This window comes from Cuculus canorus, chromosome 11 (assembly GCF_017976375.1).
Source record: "Cuculus canorus isolate bCucCan1 chromosome 11, bCucCan1.pri, whole genome shotgun sequence".
Taxonomy (NCBI): Eukaryota; Metazoa; Chordata; class Aves; order Cuculiformes; family Cuculidae; genus Cuculus; species Cuculus canorus.
Window position 1 is genome coordinate 11,504,416 of NC_071411.1, and position 22,019 is coordinate 11,526,434.

General features: G+C 40.9%; 1 protein-coding gene across 2 annotated transcripts in view; it reads left to right on the plus strand.

Annotated features, from left to right (window-relative positions):
- The first annotated feature begins 289 nt into the window (after window positions 1–289).
- The window catches only part of SUMF1 (sulfatase modifying factor 1), a 36,359-nt gene continuing 14,629 nt past the window's right edge, over window positions 290–22,019 (plus strand). For both annotated transcript variants that reach the window (XR_008451702.1, XM_054076792.1), the window contains exons 1-7: window positions 290–532; window positions 3,943–4,116; window positions 6,389–6,463; window positions 17,414–17,496; window positions 19,675–19,797; window positions 20,511–20,625; window positions 21,570–21,683. Coding sequence is in view for 1 of the 2 variants with exons in the window: in XM_054076792.1 (XP_053932767.1) it covers window positions 314–532; window positions 3,943–4,116; window positions 6,389–6,463; window positions 17,414–17,496; window positions 19,675–19,797; window positions 20,511–20,625; window positions 21,570–21,683 (903 nt within the window). In the remaining variant the exon portion in view is untranslated. The remainder of the gene's footprint in view (window positions 533–3,942; window positions 4,117–6,388; window positions 6,464–17,413; window positions 17,497–19,674; window positions 19,798–20,510; window positions 20,626–21,569; window positions 21,684–22,019) is intronic.

The window sequence follows — 22,019 nt, forward strand, 5'->3', positions numbered from 1 at the left end:
ATGCATAAGATGTCTGGGAAAACTTATCCATATGCATCTAAGTGGGAAATATACAGAATCATAGAATTGTTTGAGCTGGAAGGGACCTTAAAGCCCACCCAGCTCCCCCCGCCATGGGCAGGGATATCCCACTGGTCCGGGCTGCCCACTATCCTGTCCCAGGACTGATGGAGACGGCCCCCTGGAGCTGCCCGGGCCTGATGGAGGCTGTTCGCCCCCTCTGACCCCCCTCTGAGCCCCACACAGCGGTCCGCCTCCCGCGGCACCGCCCCTTTTAGGCCGTCCCGTCACGTGACCGGCTGCCCCCGCCAACATGGCTGCGCCCACGGGGCCCTGCGCCCGTCTGCCCCGATGCCGCCTCCTCGTCTTCCTCCTTTTCTTCCTCTTCCTCCTCCTCCTCCTCTTGCTGGGGGCGGTGGCCGCCACCGGCGGGAACTGCGGCTGCAGCGCCAGCCGGGGCAGCGCCGGGCGGGAAGCGGCGGCGCGGCGGTACTCGGCGCCGGGCGGCGGGCGGAGCGCGGGGCGCGGGCCGGTGAGAGGCGGGCGGGCGCGCGCAGCAGCGAAGCGGGGCGGGCGTTAATGGGGAGCCCCGAGCCAGCGGGGTTCTGTGCAGGAACACGAGGGACAGCCGCTTCGCTACCCTCCTGGGCCGAACGCGGCAGAACCCCGGCTCGGGTGTGGGTGTTTCGGTTGGTCCAGTCTCGTTCTGCCTCTTGGGGAACCTGAAGCGTCTTCCGGGCCGTTCGGACGCTCCGGGGCGTGGGAAAACACCTGTGTCTTGATGTGCCTGTGTGCTCTGGCCTTGCTGCGTGCCCACCCCGTCCCCCTTACCGCTTCTCCCCGTGCAGAGCTGAGCCGAGGTGGTTTTGCTGGCGGTTTGTCTTGGCAGGCCTCCCTGCGCCTTTAGCCGGCAAACACTGGGAATAAGTGTGCAGAGCACTCCCCTGTCTGTGCCACACGGCCAGGGAGGTGGCAGCTCTGCCACTGCAGCCCCAGCTCATTGAATCCCGTTCCTGCCGTGACTCTGGTTCCACTGACCCATCTGTTCTGGGTCTGTGTTGGTATCAGTGGATTGAAAGTGACTAATGGATCACCTGTGTGTGTTTCAGCAAAGTTATCATTTATGTATCCATATTTAGATATCCTTTCGGGTTCACTGCAAGTCTTTTAAATGGCTTATTCCTTCTGCTGGTCTCCTCAAACACCGTGAGCTGAGCATGCCTCTTTTTTGAAGGCAGTCCTTAAAGTGGGTTGATGTCCTATGGCGGTGCCCACTGCAAAGGGACACTGAGACTTTTTGTATCACTGGAGACCAAATACCTGCCTAAATGAGATATCTTCGGTTATTAGAAATGAGAATCCTATTTCATTTCATGAAAGGTGCAAGTAAACTTTGGCAGATGAGAATTGTCACAACAGACTTGGATCTTTTTCTTTTGTGAGGGGGTTTGCAAATAGTAAAAATGCGGGGGGCTGCCTTTCTTTGAGAGAGTTGGGGTTGTTCAACCTGGAAAAGAGAAGGCTTCGGGAAGACTTTAGATCAGCCTTCCAGTACCTGAAGGGCCTACAAGAAAGTTGGGAAGGGACTTTTTACAAGGTCATGTAGTGATAGGGTGAGGGGGAATGGCTTTAAATTTAAAGGAGGAAGATTTAGCTTAGACATTAGGAAGAAATTTTTCTCAATGAGGGTGATGAAGCAGTGGCCCAGGTTGCCCAGGGAAGCTGTGAATTCCCCATCCCTGGAAGTGTTCAAGGTCAGGCTGGATGGGGTCTTGAGCAGCCTGGTCTGGTGGGAGGTGTCCCTGCCCGTGGCAGGCGGGGTGGAACTGGATGATCTTTAAGGTTCTTTCCAACCCAAACCATTCTGTAATTCTGTTTCCACTATGTGTTTAGAAATGGGGAGCTACTACTTTTTGGGGTCTGCTCCCCCGTAATACTTTAGACATAAATATGATTGTAGGCAAATGCAGTCCCTTTTGTTGAAGTTGAGTTTCAAGGACAATGAACTGCATGCATACTTAAGTAATACTGTGAAGATACAGGCAATTATTATTGCACACTCTGATACAGTAAATCACCTAATAGAGTAAATTATGTAATTGTCAGCCTCTTCTGTTGGATTTCTGTCTCCATAGTTCAACCTCAATATTTATTAAAGATTAATTCCTCAGTGTTGGCTACTTGTATTTTAAAACCATGTTAAAGCTGCTTAATTAATGATATGAATGTGATTTCTGGATGTGACATCTATTCTTCACTTAGTGTTGTATTCCACTGTTCTCAGTTGAAGGATGCTGTCAGACTTGCATCCTATGATGTAGTGTGTCTATAAAGTTGGCTGTCAAAGGAAGGTCCTGTTTCCAAAGAGGATGTGGAGCGGTGAAATGAGTCCTGGTAGGGGAGGATAATCCTATGGAATCAATAATTGATATTGATTGGACACATTGGTGCACGTGCCAGAAATCTCAGTTTTAACTGTGTGAGGCCTGCAAAGGTTGCAGGTTCATAAGGAAGCCTTTGGACACTCCCGCCTAAACATACACTGGCAATTTTATTGAGATTTTTCAGGTTTTGAAAATGAACGCTAGCCTGTAAAGCAAGAGTTAATTTTTCAGATGCTTTTAGACAGCAGCTCACTAGTGAGCTCTAAATCTTGCTTTGAAGACTGCTTCAAGGAGTTGTTTTAGTTTCAGTGGGTTAGAAAGAGATTGGAAGGAAATGGTGCAACTTGTCCCGCGTTGTCATTCCCTAAGTACTAAAAAATGTAAGCAAATTTATCCTGAAGCCCTTTTATGGATTCAATTAAAGACAATCTGTAAGTGCTCAGATGATTTTTGCTAGAGAAAAAAGTTATGAGGATGCAGCTAAATTCAAATGTGGTTAGTTCAAAGAGGAAATTATTTGTAGCATTTCTTACAGGCATGTTGCAAGTTGTGTGAATTTTAAGTGTTGCTGGGAGAGACCCAAGCAAAATGAGAGATCTATAGTGAAGACGAAACAATGAAATTGCGTATGTTAGGTTATGTCAAATACTCCAAATTCCCTTAAGAATAGGGGGAGGTGCTAGATGGCTGATGTGAACTTACTTACTCATAATTTGATATTCTGCTGGTGGTGTAACTACATAAATAACAGTAAACTCCGCAAGCTGGAACATAACTATGAATCTTTTACTCTTCCTGTCAGTGCGGGCATCCAGGTAAACCATTTTTGTGAAAGCATCCAACTTGATGAAGAGAGTCTTGTCAAGTAAGAAAAAAAACCCCAAAAGATCCAACTATAGATGAGTCAAGGTCCTAAAATCTATGTACATGTAGATTTGTATATACAAAGTTCATGTTCAGGTCTGTGAACTTGCCTTTTCATCTAAATGATGTTACATCAGTTTTTTACGACCTTGTCTCCGCAGATTGGCTACTCTTATTGTACATGTTGCATACTCTAATAGACATGTTGAATACTATGTTATTCTGCTGTATATATGTGGGATTTTATTTCAACTCCCATACGTTTAAATACCAGGCTTCTTTTTTTCTGTCAGAATTTAAACTACATTTCTGGAGTAGTGTTAGAACTGTGCTACAGTGAAAACTTCTCTCTTAATGAGTGTTTCTGTTATTAGATTTGAATGACCTGCATACCAAATATCAGGGTCTTGCAAAAAATCCCCCCAGTGCTCCTGTCTCTTGGAACTGGCTTTGCTTATCTTGTATTCTGTTACTGGTCCACCTCCTTCAGTTCTTTGAGTAGTGTGTGATCACAGATCACTGCCAGGGTATGTCCAGGTGCAGTATGATATGCTAGATTATTTTCCAGAGTCTTTGTCAATGAAATGCTGTTCAAAGCAAAATCACCTCCAAAGATGAGATGGAGGAGGAGTAAACCCGATAGACTTTTCAGTCTTTCATTTTCATAAACTTCTGCGTGGTGTTTTCTCTGCAGATGGTCGCTATTCCAGGAGGTGTGTTCACAATGGGGACTGATGAGCCTGAAATACAGCAAGATGGAGAATGGCCTGCCAGAAGAGTCCACATTAACAGTTTCTACATGGATCAGTATGAGGTCAGCAATGAGGAGTTCGAGAGATTTGTGAATTCTACTGGGTACGTTACTGAGGTAAGGTGGAAAGGTATGCAGCTTCCTGCCATCCTTCTTTGTGTTGCCAAAATCCCTCTTAAAAACCTAGACTTCTCTATTTTTTTTCAAGAATGTCACAGTATTTGCTTGGGATTTGCACACTACAGTGTTTTTGGTGTAAGTAGTGTAGAGAGAAAATTGTCTTTCCTGGCTGCCTACAGGTCTGAAAGGGCATTTGGATGTATAGTGTTGCCTTTCGTAAGTGTCTTGACGTCTGAACTAATATCTTTACCTGCAGTGTGACTGAGGCAGCCTGGGTGAAGCTAACAGATGGCTGAAGATGTCTATGCAGGGCTTTTTTTGGTTTTTTTTTTTTTGTTTTGTTTTGTTGTTGTTTGGTTTTTTTGTGACCTTTGTGTCCCAGGACATCTTTGTACACATACAAGAGTATTGTTAGATTTTTACCTTATTTTAGAGGAACAGGGGAGAAAGCATTTAAACTGTAGTAGCTGAGGACTCTGCAGGCTAGTTCACCACAGCTATTTGCTAATGAGCTGAGCAATTGAAAGTCCTCCTGTCTAAAGAAGATATAATAGCTAGTATAATAATAGTTTTGTTAGTGGGAACAATGGATTAAGAAAGAATATGTTAAGATTATTCCAAGAAAGAAGCTACCTGTGCCTTAGGCTTTGAGCTTTCCTGACAGTTGACTGTTCCTACACAACTTTTATAAAACCCTGACAGGCCTTTTACGCAAATGAGAGCCTCAGTAATGATCAGGTCTCAAAGGAGGCACTTGGTTGAATTCATGTGATAACTTGGTTCTCATTTGGAAGACAGGATCATTCTGGTTGGATGAAGGCCTTCTTTTATCTACAGCACTATTTCTGTTTCTAACTTCTTAGCTCAATAATTATGGAAAAAGGTTGCTTAACAATTCTGAGTTTGAACAGAGCTTTCTTGTTGCAAACAGCTTCTGTAATGAGCACATGAGCGGTGGTATTGAAGTATAGCACTGCACTAGATGGGAGTCTGTTTCAGGCAGTGCTTCATGGCTCTGCTGGTGTGATTGGGTGCTTCACTTACCTTTTCTCCCTTCCTTCCTCATGTGGGGCCCCCTTTTATGCTGGATTTGGAAAAATAAAGTTGGAGTTAGAGTACACAGCACTGATTCTGCAGGGTTTTTTTTTGAGGATGCAGCTGAGCTGGTTTTTGTGTATTTAAATAATGCCTACATTATTTACTGCGGGTAAACACAGCCAACCTACTTATTGATTTTCTTTTATTAAGGACTAGACTGAACTCAGTGGCAAATGAAACCTGAAAATAAATAGAAAGCTGAAGGAAAAAACAAGCTCCGGATATGCAGCTATCTTGTTGAACCAAAAGTATTTTTAAACAAACTCAATGGAGGCTGTCCGACTGCAGTCTGGGGGTCTTATAGATGATAAACCTGTTTGCCTCTGTGTTGTTCTTTCAGACTTGCCAAGTGACAGAAGTCAAGCATTTCTTTCTTCTTTTTCCCTTCCAAAACTGAATGTATATAGGTTATGGTCATATGCTAAAACTTCTTGCAGTTTGGGTGGTGAGTGGGATCTTTCAAACTATGCTTCATGAAGAGTTCTGAGCATGCAGAAGCAGCTCATGGCAATCATTCTCTGTCTTTGAATGCCTATAGTAAAACAAAGAAATTGGGAAGGGCAAATATGTTGAATTCTGATAGCATGTTTTGACTTCCCTAGAATATCAATTCACTTAGTTTACAAAAGGAAAAAAAAAAAACCCTGTCTTGGTATAGTGTATTGTAATGTATTGAAATAATTTGTATTTCTTGTTTCTTTTGGCTTTATATAATGCTAGATATAATGACTGGATTACTTTTAATTCTTCTATTGTTGTTGTAAAAAACCTTTAAAACATAGTGCTAGTGATGATGAAAAGCAGTAATTGACAAGGCTTAACTCTTTTATTGTAATTTCTAAAGGAAAAATAAATGAAATATGCCCTTGAATGTTAGATTATTGATGATAGTGTTTTAAAGCTGTTGGGACAATTGGAACTGCCTTTTTAAGTAATAGAAGTAAAAACATTTGCAGAAGCTCTGTGAGCTGCTATCTGTCCAGTCGCTGTTGAAGAGCAACTACATCCAGAGATAAAATGCCTTCTCATCTGCTACAAAATAGCTTAATTGAAAGAGAACTTAAAATTACTGTTCCTTATCCTGAGTAAGATAACACTCTAGATGTGAGTAGCATTTTAAGAATAACATTCCTTTGATAATACACTTTAATCTTTTGGTTTTCTTCTATAGGCAGAGAAATTTGGCGATTCCTTTGTGTTTGATGGAATGCTGAGTGAAGAAGTGAAAGCTGACATCCACCATGCAGTGAGTAACACAGCAGGGTAAAATTTAGCAATCACTCGGGCAGATAATATAGCAGTAATATCTATATTGTGATGTTCCTAAAGCTATGTCAAAAAATGGGATTTGTGGAGGGATGTTTGACCTAGAGTAGTAGAGACCTTCAAGTGTAGCGGGTTTACAGTCTATTGTCTGTTCTGCTTTTTTTTTTTTTCAAAAAAAATCCCAAAGAATTAAAAAATCTGCTTCTGATTAGCACAAGTTATTATCAACTCCTTCTTGTCTTTTTTTACCTCCTAAATGAGACATAATTAGGACTGTAATAAGTGGTGCAGATATAAGGCTGTGCGTTTGTTTTGTAACACAGCAATGCTTTGAAAATTCAGATGTCAGTAGTGGCTCTCCTGAGTGATGGCTGTGTAGGCAAAGACAGCAAGTGTGTCTGGCTCCAAGAGCATACGTACATGTGACTGGCACGCTCTGCCAATGTAGTCTTATGTCCAAAGTGGGTAAATCCCGGATCCTACTGATTTAAGAAAGTAAGGATAATCTCTATGTCTGATATGGTAGCGTTGCTTGCATGAGTACTTTTTCTGGGTTAACTAGAGACAAATATCCCAAAGTAGTGCCGTTTCTATGGCAGATCTGAATCTTTAAGACTCCTTATAATCTTGCAAATGGCTTAAGTTTACTATGCTTCCTTCATCTCTATAGACGTCCTGTATGTCTTGCTGTTTTTTCAGTTCCCTTCACCTGGCGCAGTCAACATAGTGACCCTGGTAGGTGCAGTGCTGGTTAAACTGGAGCTGATCCAGCTTTCGTGTTTAGTGGAAGTGAATATTGATTTATATTTTTCTTTTTTAATTAAGTTTCACAGCCAGACTTCCTTGCCCCCCTTTCCTCTTTTTGTTGTGAACGTCTTGCTGAGCCTTTCTTAGGCTTCATTTACCACCTTCTTAAGCTTAACAGGTCACTTAACCTTTACAGCTCCTGATAGTAAGTAGATTATATCTTGTCATCTCCTGGATGAATTTATGTGCTTTGAGCAGAAGTTTGAACAAGATGACCTCTTGAGGTCCCTCCCCATCAGAATTATCCTCGCGTCTGATGAACACACTGCATTTCTAAATCTTTTCTCCCATGCTTTTAAAAAGGTCTTGGGAATGTAGCGTTCTGGTGTGTGTAGTGTGGCAGCTTTTTGGGTGTGTGTGTGGCTTAAAGTTGTGTTTACTCTGGATGAGAATGTCTGCTTTTGTGGTTAATTTTCTTTTGGATAGGCAAGGCTGATTTGACTCATTCTGTAACTGCTTGAATCAATGTAGGGAAGCAGGATGTCCACAAGAAACAAGATACTGACAGGACTGAAACCACACCTCTTGACAAGAGTTTGGTTGACATAATTGTTAATTGAAACCACACCTATAAAGGAGCACAGCTTTTTCTTTGAAGGTAAAATGAATGCAGATGAATTCGTCCCATTTTCATGGCAGAGAATTGAGCTGTTAGTGTTAGAGAGTCTCTTTTTCCTCCCCAGTTCTGTGATGCAGAAATCCCTAAATCTGGCTCTCTGTTTTCAAACAAATAAATAAACCCTAAGATTGTTGGTGTGTGTAGGCTCAGTCTTGGCTTTTTGTATAAACACATACAGAGCATTGGAAGCCCCTTTTCTGGGTGTGTCAGCCAAATTTTCAAGCCTTGGCTGTAATGCTAACAGAACAAGTATTATGCCAGAGAGCTGGAATGAAGCCCAAACTGGTCTCTTTGGCTGCTTTTTTTTATGAAGGTCTTCTGTATTTGTTAAAAGTAAACTTTAGGAAACTCTTCTTTTCCAATGTTTCCAGTATTTATTAGGTTATTTTGCTAATTAATTGCATGCAAATCATTGTTGGACTAGACACAGAGAAAGATTGTACTAATTATTTTGGTGAAATGATCTGGAGAATAGTGCCTGTTTGCCTTGTAGTTTGGCTCTTCTTAACTTTGTGCTGATGCTGGGGACAAACTTAGGTTTTAAAACATTGTAATGTTGTGAGGAGCTGAAAAAGAAACTGGAAGCTGCTTTTTGTCCTCCTGTCTGCCTGCCCCCTCACTGGATACTTGCAAAAAGCTGGATTTCATGGTATGTAACTTCTGTCTGCAGAAGGAAGGTGTCAAAAGGCAGCTCAGTGGAAAAGGAAAAAAAAAAAATCTAATGTCTGAAGATACAGCTTAGAATTTTATCTGTATATACTGGTACTGCTCAAAAGAACACTCTTTCTGTTGTTCCAGTATGCGTTTTCTGTGAGAGGTTATAAATGTTGAGAGTACTATGCAGATCTTAGTTGTTTTGAGGATTGTTTGATTTTTGTGCCAGTGTAATTTATGGACTTGAACAGCAAGCGCCTTTCAGTTGCAGGAAAGGGAAGCATTGGTTATGGGCATGTGGTGTTCGAATATAATGGCTTAAGTTTTCTGTGTAATCAGACTGCGTCTCAGACAACCAAATTATGTGTAGGCCATGCTTATCCTGGCTAACTGGAACTAACAAAATGCATTAGCAGTTTTCTTGAAAGCAGGATCTATAGAAACAAATTTCTGTAAACGACTTGGTACAAACTTCTGGTTGCTAAAATGTAGTAGCATTCCAACTATGGGGCAGGGACTTCAAGGGTTCTGCAAAAGCAAACTCTTCCCAGGGATCTGTAGGCTTAGATTAAACAATAGAGAATAAAATCTAGCTTCTTGTTGCATTGCCCAAAATGTTTAAATTCTTCTAGTGACTGCTGGAAAAAAAAAAATAGTGAAAGGAATCTAATTCTATTCAATTACTTAAAAAAAAAAAGAGGATCATGTTTTAAAGCTCGGCTACTGCAGTGTAATTGTTCAACTGTAATCAGTAAAAGTATAAGTTGCATGAAGATGGTTTGCAAATCGTAATGATCCACAACAGAGACAATTAAGACTTCTTTTTTCCATGTGTTCCTTATTTAATTTTTTTAGCTTGTGGTATGTACCTTCTCGAATTATAACCATGACCATGAAAAGCAGACATAAGATACAAACATTGTTGTGTTACTGATACTGAAAATCCCCCCACCAAACTGATGGCAGAAAGGATGGTATTTTTACTTGGCTCAGATGTGTTTTGATAAGGCTTTTCTCAGTTGAAGCATGGGGGTGCTAAATGCAGATGGGAATAGGGGAAGAGCAACAGGAATGTGTATTTTGGAAGTAGTATTTCATATGCAGCGAAAGAATTGGGGAAAGGTGAAAGCGAAGATACTGAACTAAATGCTATATAACAGCTTCTATACCAGGTGAGGTGCACGTGTCTGGGAGTATCTGTAAGTTTTGCTCCGTTTGGTCAGTTTGGCTTCTCTTAAACCAGACAAATTTATCTTAGGCCCTCAAAGGAAGCAGGCGGCTAAATTGGAGGTGGGGCTGGTGAAAGCTGATGCAGGAGCAAAACAGCTTAGCGTGTAGAACAATTGTTGGAGCTTTAGGTGTGCATTTCCTGGAGGTGAGGTGGTCTGCTGGGTAGCCACTGCTACAGGAATGTAGGTTGGACCTAACTCTTCTCTGGAAGGGAAGCAGCTAAAAGGGGTGCGGCAGCCAATGATTGAATCGTTCTAGATTTCTGGGAACTTGAGTTTTAGTTTTGGCCTCTAAGTTTGTGATGGTCTTGTGGCAAAGAGTGAAAATTTAGCACTGTAACATATGAAGGTGTTACTTATAGAATTGATGAGGACTTCTTCAAATCAAAAAGGGTTTTCTAGGGCGAGGGTGGAAGGTTCTTTGAAACCAAAACATTTTGTGTGGGCTTAACAAGTTTTGATAGCTTCACTTACTACAATTTGTTCTCAGACTTGCAGGAAAAACCAACTACTAATTACTGCATCTATTACAGCTATTCAGTTATAGCCTTTCTTGAGTACTTCATCTTTGGTTTAGACGTCATAGATAAAACACATCCTAGAGTTGCCAATAGCTTGGCACTTGGAGGTTTTTTTTTTTTCCTTTTCTTTTGAGAGAATGTGGGGAAATGGAGAAAGCTCAAAATTTAGAGATATTGCTATTCTTATTTTATGATGAAACTCTTTTCCTGCTCTTTATCTCCCTCACTGAGTTTAAGGAGGAAATGGTGAGGGGAAAATGCATGCCCAGTGCTTTTACTCCATAGCATCGTAAAATTTGTATGGCATTTTAATGTATCCTAGAGCAAAAAGCATGGGGATTGTGTCTGTGAAATGAGAAGGTACTGAGGCGTGCTTGCCGCTGAGAGGTAAGCTTTGAGAGCTCTTGCAAATAACTGCAAGAGTTTGCTTGCTGTGCATCTACCATGAAAAAGGTAAACAGGATAGCACTTACTGAGACTGGAGTACAGCATAATTTGGATTTGCTCACTGAAGAGTAGTGGGAACATTTTTATTCTTGGAGTGTGGAAGATGGCAAAATGAGTTTTTGCTACTAGGTAGATCAAGTCTGCAGTGAAGAGGCTGAAAGCACGCAAATCTGTATCCCACGTTTGTCTTTAGGAGGTATTGAACAAATTGGTCTGAGAAGGCAATACAATTAGTTCACTGGCGGACTTGAGCAAATACTATTAAGGAGATCTGGTCTAGAGCTATTGGATGCTACTTTCATCCTGTTTGAATGGAAACCTACGTGTGCAATTTGCTTATTTATAGCAGTGCTTCTAGCCTGTAACTCAAGTGCCATAGTCCCATTCTAAAGACAACGAAAACATTATGCATTTCAAATGAGTATTTAAAAATTAATAAGGAAATGAGCAATATTTGCAGGTTGGATAGCAGTGCTAGGGTTTGCAGCTGTGACTATGAAGAATGTACCTTCTCACAGCATGCAGTAACAACTTGTTTCTCTGTGGCTTGTGCGGGGAATGGGTGCGTTATTATGTAGCTTGTCTGAGGCTATTAAAATGTCAGCATACAGATGATGCATAAGCTGAAGTTTACCAAAACATGTATTGCTTGTTTAAGGGTAAATTTGATCTCTACTACGCTTGGCTTTTGCATTTTCAGAGGCCTTTTAGATAGGAAACTGAAATAAGGGAAGAGATGGATGAGCCTATTTCTGCAGACCCCAATGCTTCAGATAGCCCCTGTAATGAGTTGGGAAAATGTAGCTATCAAATTGTTAATCTCTGTCTTCCTATGCTGTACTCGCTTGAGTGAGATAAAGAATGAAGTGCAGGAAGCATCTCTCACTGGGAGTTAAAAGTAATGTTAGTCCATTTTTATCAGTATGAACTACACCTTTAAAGCAGGGCACTGCTTGTGGCTCAGGCTGTAAATACACCTGTGCATGCCTCATTTTCCTAAAGCTCATATTCACTTGGTTATTGGAAAAAAAAGACTAGCTTAAGTGCAGATTGAGCTGTTATAAACAGTCTTCCAGAGATGGAACTCCATCAGGAATATCAGTTCCTCAAAAGAAGCTTCTTTGGTTTCCAAAACTTGCACCTAATGAATCTTAATGGATTTTAGCATCAAATACTTTTGGTTATTTTTCTTGAAGGATTGATATAGCTGTGAAGTATTACAATGTTTGAATGAAATTAATGGACCTTTCCTTATGCGAAGGAAAAGGTCACTTTGTGAAAGTAAAGCGCTAGTTTCCAATTAAGTTTAAAGTCTTTTCTCTAACCGGTAACTTAAATACATTTGTTCTTATTCTGTGAAGCTGCTGCTTTTTTGCAGTGCTGCAATTTCAAACTGCTTTAAAATGTTGGGACTTAACTCAATGCAAACAATATCAATATTCAGTGTTAAACAGAAATCCTTATTGCTTTCATTTCTTAGCTAATGAGGAAGGCTAGAAACCTTAGAAAATAAGAATGAAAAGGCATTCTTGTGTAATTAGAGGTTTGGGGGAGCTGGGACTTGTAATTGATATAATAAATAGCATGGAACTCGCAGTAGCATTGCAGAAGCTGGCAGCATCAAGTATTAGTTATCTTCTGGAAAAAAATACTCAACTGTCTACTTCTAAGCTGTGTGCTTAATTACTGATTTGGTGGATAATTTGACAATCACGTTTCAGTTCAGTTTATGTACATAATTATAGAAGTTTTTTTCTTCTCTGCAGAGTATTTTCAAGTACAAATATGAATTATAGCTGCATATGTAGATTATGTCTTCCTAATGCAGCTGCTATGACAACCTTGATAACTGGCTGAGAGAAGGCTATTCTTTGTCTTGAGCCTTGAAGCAGTGTTCACTTCCACACTATTTACATTGCAATGTCTCCCTGACTCGGTTACAGCTGTTTCAACTTAAACACAAGCCCGTTGCTATAGACATCATGTACTGCATAGAAATAGGTCACGTTCATCCCCTTTTTGGTATGCTGATAAAAAGGAGAAGCAGGGCTGCAGACTGGCAAAGGTTAACAGGGAGCATGCATCTGCCGGAGGGCTTTCCTTGCATTTGGAAATGGCATTAAAATTGAGTGGGACCACTACTCCTTGGCTCCGGCTTGTTTCAAACTGCTCCTTATGGGGTGGTGTGTTCTGAATCTGACTGCAAAGCTGAATCACAGAAGGGCTAAGCTTTGTCTCTGCCCTCCGCTGACTTCCCTCTCTGACCTGGAACAGGACTTCATGAAGGCAGTGACAAAAGCCAGCCAAAATGCTGTGTGGGTAAGCGTCAGCTGAGGGCTGTGCTGTGCTAATGTAGCAGCCCAGAATAGCTGCTGCTTGCTGATGTCTGGGACTGCTGAATCACGATCCCGATGCTCGATTGATCTGTTCATACCCATGGTCCACTTCTGCCGGCAGGTGTAAATTGACGTTAGCTATTTGCTGGCAGTGCCTGGCTGGCAGAGTGGGCTCCTGTACTGCAAAGGGAAAGAGTTGCTGTAGTGATTATCTGCTTGGGAGCTGCATGTGCAAGGTGGGACAGAGATCTTTGCACTGAGTCTTAGCGAGGGAAGACATTTTTTAAGGTTATCGGAAAGTTACACTAACACTGATTAAAAAAAAACCCTTATCCACGTTAAGGCAGCCCCAGTAAAAGTGTAATACTGACGATGAAACTGACTTTCCTTATATTCCCCCTTTCATTTTTTCTATGTATATTTAGGAATTTTCTTCAAGATAATCATAAAGTAATCTAAAAATCTTGAAATTACCAGTTAATGGAACAATTAAAGTTAGGATATCCCAGCCTACTTTGAAAAGAAAATTGAATACTTAAAACTTTGAATTTTGTGCGGGCTGATAGTGGGAGTATAAGCTTCAGTTCTGTGAATTGCTTCAATTGAGTGGAAAACTTGTAGGCTGAATTTAACTGTTAGTAGATCTTCCTCGTATTATCAGATCATGTTTTTTTATTTTTCACAGCACTTCACAGTCTCTGATAAGCAGAACAATGAGTTCTTAAATTTTAATCCTGGAGCAGAAAGCTGGATAATCCAAGTTTTCAACTGGATCAGGCCATAACAGGCATTGAGTTTCTCTGCCTCTGAGCTATGCTTTGCTCCGAGAACTGCTATTCCTTATGTATTGAGCCAGTTGTGTAACGCTTGCAGAGCACTTACATTTAACCAATTCCATTACAAGTGATAGGCCATGCTGTCAAGAGTTAATAAAAATGAAGGCTATATTGTCCTCTAATTCATTATCTCTTCAAGATCTATTCAGCAGCATATGCTGCTATTTTTACAAAATGAGTCTGTTGCCAGTCTACAGAACGCGTTTCAGAGCGAAGCATGAGAACGCTAAGCATTATGAAAGTAACTAAGCTCATTACTGGCAAGGGAGAGCTTTGCCGTATTAACTGTGATGTTGTAATATCTGTCTAATTAGCTCTTCTACTAATTAGATTTAGAGCAATTAAAAGCTTTAAAGGCTTGTGAAGTTTTTTTGAAAGGGCTGTAAATTTCAGGTACACGACTTTCTCTATTGGAAGGAGCATCTTGGTGCATGCTCGCTGGTGTCACTGACTTAGTTTCCAATTAATTATTGAAGGCTGTACGTAGTCTGTCACTGTTATCGCTGTCCTAGTACTATATGTGTAACTTCTCTAAAGATCTGGGTGTTCTGCAAAGACTGGCAGCCATTTGGTGTTCAGTTCAGCAGAGCCAGAAACAGAAGACATGCACATGTAGTGCTCTCATGCGGGGAGATCATATTTTTCTCAGTTTAAAATAAACTATTCTGATTGAAAGCATCTGCTTTTTTATTTTGCATAACAAAAGTATTTTCCCAAATTTAAGTTTTCTAAATCATAAGCCTTTGCGGTCTCCTGCAGAGATTTTTATCCAAAAAACAGGCAGTTTAATTTAAAAAAAAAAAAAAGTGTTGTGCTTAAAACTACTACGAAGAAGTCTTACTCATGACCTTTCAGATTCACAGAGAGCCTTCAGCAAATAGTACTGCAGCTCTCTTTTTTTTCCTCAGAGCTGTGAAATTCTAACTTTGGATTTCTGTCCCATCTTGAGTATAGATTAGAACCCAAAATATACAAGGGACTGGTTAAATCGGACTAGTTTTAAGCCTGTTGACTGTGCTATCTGTTCAGCAGCTTGGCCATTCTGAGTCCTCAGTGCTACAGGAGTTGGGCAGAGTATCTCTCTGAATGAAGATCCCATCTTTCGGTTTGAATGCTCAGCAACAGATCTGTGCTTCCCTGAAACAGTTCAAATACTTCTCATGCTTTCTTTGGAAAGGGTAGGGGCTCCAGTTGTGAAGAGAATGTCCTTGGCTTTGTTAGATACTGACTCAGAATTATGTGATTGGTGTTGTCAGTTTATGTTCCTGCCATCCTAGGGAAGTCATAAAGCAGGATATTTAAGAAGTGTCACCCCTGAAGGGTCCCATGGACAGAGCACGAGGACAGAACACTTTAGTCACTGGGAAGCTGCTGACACCACCTTTATTTCTTTTGTACTTAACATCGGTGTCTTCTCTTCACTCACTTTGGGAGAGAGAACATAAATCTGTGTGTGGATGGCTTCTCAGCCTGAAGGAGTCCTGCAGTGAGTTCATGGATTCTAGCACTCTCACCTAGAGCTCGCAAAGAGCTGGGAGCTCTTCGGCTGAGCTTAAGCCACCCACTCAGTAGCTTTAGTCCATGATTGCTATTGATTTACAGTGAACTTTAAGTGCAGAACCCAGACGTATGCTGTAGGCAAAATCTGTATTTGATGACGGGAGAAGAGTGAAAAACTGTCATGGGAGCATAGACTGATCTGATGCTTTAAAAATTAGATAATATGTCTTTGTGTATTAGCAGCATTTCTATTTCTTAGTTCTATTTTCCTACTGAAATATTCAAATGAAGGATCTAATAAATAGTTTGGACCAGAGGGTGTTTTAACGATGTATCTTTGTCATAGATAATTTTTTCTCTCACACACGTGTGATTATGTATTAAGTGCTGGTCGGTGCTGAAGGATGCAGCTTCTTCCTAGAAGTTGCTGTTAAAATTGTTTGACTGGGCTGATGCTCTGTCTCCCAGGTACTAGTTTTCAGTGATTTTTAATTTTGGGCTTTTCTGTGAAGGATTTGGTGAGTTGAAGGATAACACTCTTGATACAATTCCTGCCTATCTGTGTAACACTTTACAAAGTTGATTTAGCAGCGTGACAAAGAGAAATAAATATTGTACTTCTTCCCTTTACCCTCTCTTGAGTGTGGAAAGCTGAGGGGCAGTAGAGAGGGTAGAAGTTACTCAAGGCCCGTATTAGAGTTGCAACTGGATCTCCTGTGTCTAGGGGTAACCAAGCCAGTAGGTTGTTTGACTCCTAAAGAATTGGAGGCTTATTTACTTTGATTTTTGGTTCTTGTGGATATTATTTATGTAATAGGAGTATTTTGGAAGCAAGCACTCAAACTGCTGGAAAAAAGCCACTATTGATGGTTAGCATAAGTGTTCTTTTTTGCCTTAATTTTCTGAAAGTACCTATTATTGAGATAAACATTTCTAAGGGAATGCGAATCAATGGAATTGTTAAATACGCTGTGCACTGACCTCAGCTTTGAAGTAAACTTAACAGAAGAAATCCTTAATGTATGTATTCCAGCAATAATTCTTTTCTATTGAAGAACCAAATCTGAGACCTTGTTAGAGAAGTCATTGCAGAGTATTTTGTCTGCTTTGTGTTGCCCAGCAAACCAACTGAAAAAAAAAAAAAGTTTCACTTAACTTGTGTGGCTTTTCTGTCTCCACCTTCTGGAAGACAATAGTAAATCATTTAATATCTTGCTGAGTTAATAAACTGGAAAGCAGATGTGTTTCAAGATGCATGTTTTGACCTTATTTAAAGGATGTCATCAGGATTTTGTTTTAGTGATTCCAAAACACTGAGTCTAGGGAGCAAATAATTGGGATGAAAATGTCCTTTAAGCCAAAACTGTTTTTCTGCTATTTCTGCAGACTGTCAGACTGAAGTTAGCCAGGAGGTTAGCTGGCTTAGCTGTACCGTGAGCATACTGTTGTAAAAGAATTGAGTAAAATTGGTGTTCCAGCTGACCTCTTCCATCTGCTACCATCTGAATGTTCTTGGCAAATATTTTCATAGGTGAGGAACTATAACTGAGAGTTTGTGAGAGGACAGTCTGATCCACCACAGGTAGTGCGCTGAAGGCTGTGCCTTCAAAGAGAAGAAACTGTGCCTTGTGTCAGACCTGCAGATGAGAAAATGCAGAAGGGAAGGAGAGACAGCCAGAGGGCAGTACTGCAGAAAAGTATTCTCAGGATTTGATCTCCCTTTCGCTTGCTTTCTGGGTGATATTTTCTTTGTGCTGTTCCATACCTTGGGCTAATCCCTGCCCCAGCAATATGGTAATGTGGATCAAATAATTAGCTTGGTTTGTCAGAAATGACTTGGAACATAATAGGTCAATTGGCTGCAGGCAGAGCCACAAGTTGTGAGTGAGCTTTGTAGCCTGTTGTCACGTGGTGGGTTTCCACAGTTGCCTTAAGCTGGGAATTCAAGTTGTCTTCCCTGGCCATTTATGTCCCTTTTCAGGTTGCAGCTGCTCCCTGGTGGTTGCCTGTGAAAGGAGCCAACTGGAAGCACCCTGAAGGTCCTGACTCTAATATATCTGGCAGGTAAGCTATAATTGGCCATTCAATTATAGTACACAGAGTTTGTAAACATACCTGTAAACATGGACCAGGAATGGTGGTACAAGAAAGGGTTTTTAATGAGCAACTTGCTGCTGCTGCTGCTTCTGTGACTATTTTTGCTTTTTCTAGTGTGTTGAATGCACTATTTGGTGGTCCTATGTTCAACAGCATAGCAGTATTTTGAAAAGGTCTATAAGCACTTACCTGTAAAGGGGAAAGAGACCATGAAGAAATGTGCTTCAGTGTGTTGTCTATTCACATTTATACATCAGCAGTGAAACAGAGTCAGTCTTTAAAGGATCAGCAACTTCAGAGTGCAGATTGGGTTTCGGAGAGGAAGACTAAATACTAGATGCAGGCATACTCCAGGAGTCCATGTAGTACAGGCTCCATCTGGGATTTGGAGGCCTAACTCTCTGGCAGCAGATGACTGAAGAATTTGGAGCTTTTTAATGTATTCTGATTTTGTAGGCTGATTATTATGGAAAATCAGTTGTGACTTTGTTAACTAGAAGCTCTAAATGCTTGGGAAAGCTATTTTTTTATTTTATTAGCCTATAGTTAGTGCTATGCTTTGCTGCTATGAACCTTGACATTTGCTCATCCATGTCTTTATATGGTCTCTTCCGTTCAGAAGGGGAATTAATTTTATGCATAGCAAATCAAAAGGCTTTGCCTTTCTCAGGTGCTTTTTATGGATACTGCAGAACTAGCCATGGGTTGCGCATATTGAAAGCCATTGTAGTTGTGTATGTTATTGTATGCTTACTTAGATGTAACTGTCTTAATTTCTCTTTCCCTTGCTAGGCAAGTGGCAAAGAATTTGCACTAGCTGCCTAATCAACTAGTTAAAGTTTCAAAACTGCTATTTGAAATGAAGTCAGACTCTAGCCTAGATCTAGTAGGTGCTGGCATGTTTTTGAGTCCTCTAAGGACAGGGCTATGTTAGTGTAACATCATCTGATGGCTGAACTGCTTAGTAACAAGTCCGTTGTCTGTTCTCCAAGGGCAGTGAAAGAATTATCTGAGGCAAAAATAGATATAATATCAGGAGGCGTTGTTAGGGGGAGACAGAAATTTAGGTCACAGTCAGCAGATAAGAGTTGGAAACTTGCCATGTGAATTTAGTCTTGAAGAAGTATGTCACAAACCTAACCTAGTACAACTGCTAGTGAACTTGCCACTGTGAAGCAGTCTAACGGACATAAGCTGGCTTGTTCAGTGAGCTGGGAAACAAGTTAATTGGAAGTCCTCTGTATCTGTCTTCTGGATTGTCTGTACCCTCAGCTTGTATCTTGATCTACTGGGGGCTTGGATGGGGAGGATCCATGTGATGAGAGCAACCAGGCATTGTTTCTGTCTCTTTCTGGAAAAAGAGATCACAGTTGTAATGGCAGTCCTGGAACCAAAGAAAAGGAAAGAAGGATACTTTTGTGTAAACTGGACTGCTTGAAACACCCAAAGAAAAATATTTTGTTGTTAAATTTCTGTGATTCACTCTTTTCTGGTTTGGGTGCTAAAAAAGATGATGTTGCTAGGAATGCAGGCTCTTTCTCATCTCTCTTCTCCCTCAAAAACCCCACGACTACAGCAAAGAAAAGAATCTGCAGCAAAGAGGAGAGTGCACAGAGAAGTGAAGCAAAGAGCGTTTGCTCTTAGATTGCAAAGTAAATTTCTCTATTGAGAATCTTGGCTTCTTCTTAAGACTGTGTTACAGCCTAGCAAGGAGTAGCAATGCTGCAGGCTCTTGGTGTCTTCTTTTGGCTCTCTGAGCACCTACATTTATACTTTAGTCACTGACTCCTGGGTGCAGTAGGCTCCTGATGAGGGACCAGGAGAATGCAGAAGCTATGAATGTCTTTAACTGTATAGATCTTTTTGAGAAAGTGTGAAAAGACAGGCAGGACTTACTTTTTTCCTCTTATTTTTCTGTAGCTGCATTTCCCATCCAGCATCTACTAGTAGCTTGCTGTCTTTCTTTGAATAGATTCTATTCTGTAAAAGTAAACTTATAACTCATGCCGTTGTAACTGACCTGTGAACTTCCTCGCAGTCCTCTTTAGCCATCTCTTAAAACAGTTTCACGAAGTGCCTGTGCTATGCAGCTGTGAGATCGCCTGCTTCTGCTGATGATCTTGTCCTATTTATTTTGTTCCGCAGAAAGGATCATCCAGTTCTTCATGTCTCCTGGAATGATGCTGTGGCATTCTGCGTGTGGGCAGGGAAACGATTACCAACTGAGGCTGAATGGGAATACAGCTGTCGAGGGGGCCTTGAGAATAGGTACCTGTCACAAAACTGCCTGACAAATGTTTAAAACTGGTATTTACTAGAAAAGGAAGAGTTGTGTGGGTTTTTATTACCCTCAGTGGCTTTTGGTTTTTTGTGCAGTATGCACATCTGTGCTAAATGTAACACTGGCTTACTCTGAACAGATTCCTTTAGGTAAATTAATTTCCCTGAATATCTAAATGGTATATTGTGACCTGAACTATAATGAGACGAGAACACTGAGAGTGCAGGAGAGGAAGAGGTGTGACGAAATGCCAAGACACAGGGCTGCTGCTGTTGCAGAGGATGGAAGGTATAGCGAAGGACCTTAGTGCCAGGGCTGAAAGAATTGCAAAAGAGCTTAAGAAGTAAATAACTACTTGACTGCACAGTAGGGCCACTGGATCCACCTGTTATCTGACTGTGGGTTTGAGGAGAAGGGGAAGACAAGGTGAATGGCAGGTTTATGTCTTCCCTGTCCCATGTCCTGGACTGCATACTGCGCAGGGCAGTGCTGCCTTTTCCTCCTTCATGTATGAATTGTTCTTGTAGAACCCTTGCTTTCGTTGGTAACCTGCTAGATGTTCCTACAAATGGAACTGCAATACAAACAGTTCTCCAGGGCAAGATGGGTAAACTGTTACAGGAGGAAAGGGATGTGTATGGCGTGTGTCTTCTTTTTTTTTTTAGTGTGTAACAACTATTCTTCTGTATGCTTTTAATAGACTTTTCCCATGGGGCAACAAGCTTCAGCCAAAAGGTCAACATTATGCTAATATCTGGCAGGGAGTGTTCCCAACTAATAACACAGCAGAAGATGGATACAAAGGAACTGCACCTGTAAGTGTGTCTCAAAGTGAATTCATCCCATGGAAATTAGCTTAATCTTCCTGAAATTGAGGTCTGTATTCATCATGATGAACCATGGCTGTTTTCCATTCCTGTACTCTTTCACCTTTAGTTTTTTAAAGATACAGTATGTTTTGCTGCAAGTTTGACTGATTACCAAGGGACGCTTTTAAAAAGCTAATTGAAAAGTAAAGGTTACTTAAAGATTGCTTTTATTTTAACTTTTAGTTCCTCTCAAACTGACCTCATTTCCCCCTTTCCAATCACTTTATAGTCAGATGCTGAAACACTTTCTGCCTGCACTTTTGGCATTACAATTTTTTAAACTCTTATTTTTTGGATAGTTGTTCCTGAGGCACAAATGTAATAATTAAAAAGAAGTGAAATGTCTCTTTTTGGAAAGGTTAAACTGTCTAGTATGGGAAACAATGGATTGGAATTTCAAAGGCAATCAAGAATATGAATGGTCAATTGGTAGTTAAAGCAAGCCCAAAAAGATTCATCAGTAGAGAAGTCTGCATATGTGTGAGTTGACAGCTGCCCTTGGTGGAAATACAGGGGAATCTGGAAGTTGTAAGCATGGGCATGGAGGTCAGATCACTGATGCTATGTTCAGGTGTATGTCTGTTGGTCAGACAGTGCTTCTATTTAGAGGATCAGTCTCCAAAGCCAGTAGGAAGATGCTACATGCCATAGTAGAAATGTGATGTGAACATTTATAGGATGATAATAGTTTATTCTTTCATTCTCTTTTATTTAAGAGGAGTACATAAAAGTGTTACAGTTCTATACTACTGATTTCGTGTTTGCTTTTGAGATACAAAGCTCCTAGTCAAGACAAATGCACCGTTAGCAGTCTGGCCTTCAGGATTAAAGACTTTATTTCAAGCTGAGTGGTTTACAGAACTGGCACTTGTGTTCTGTAACTTGTATAGGTCACTGCATTTCCTCCCAATGGATATGGCTTGTACAATATTGTGGGAAATGCCTGGGAATGGACGTCTGACTGGTGGGCTGTTCATCATACAACAGATGAAGTACACAACCCTGTAAGTATTTTATTGGTATCACATGAAGTATAGAATTCTCTCTAGCTACTCTCATCTGGTTGCTGTTTGAAAACCCACTTTGCTCTTTTGTGCTGTTTCTGTGGTGGGATGGGCTGTGTTCTGTTGAATTGGGAAGTGTCACACCACAGATCATCAACATTGGGATTCTAGTGCTGTAGTGCAATTTTATTTGTTATGTGTATTTATGTTATTTATATTTTTGTTGGACAGGCCTCCCCAACTGGTTAGCAGTTGAATACTTCCAAACTGGCATCATATTACAGAAGTCAAGAATTTGCCAATGCAGTGAAAATACTTTTTGGGAAAAAAAAAAGG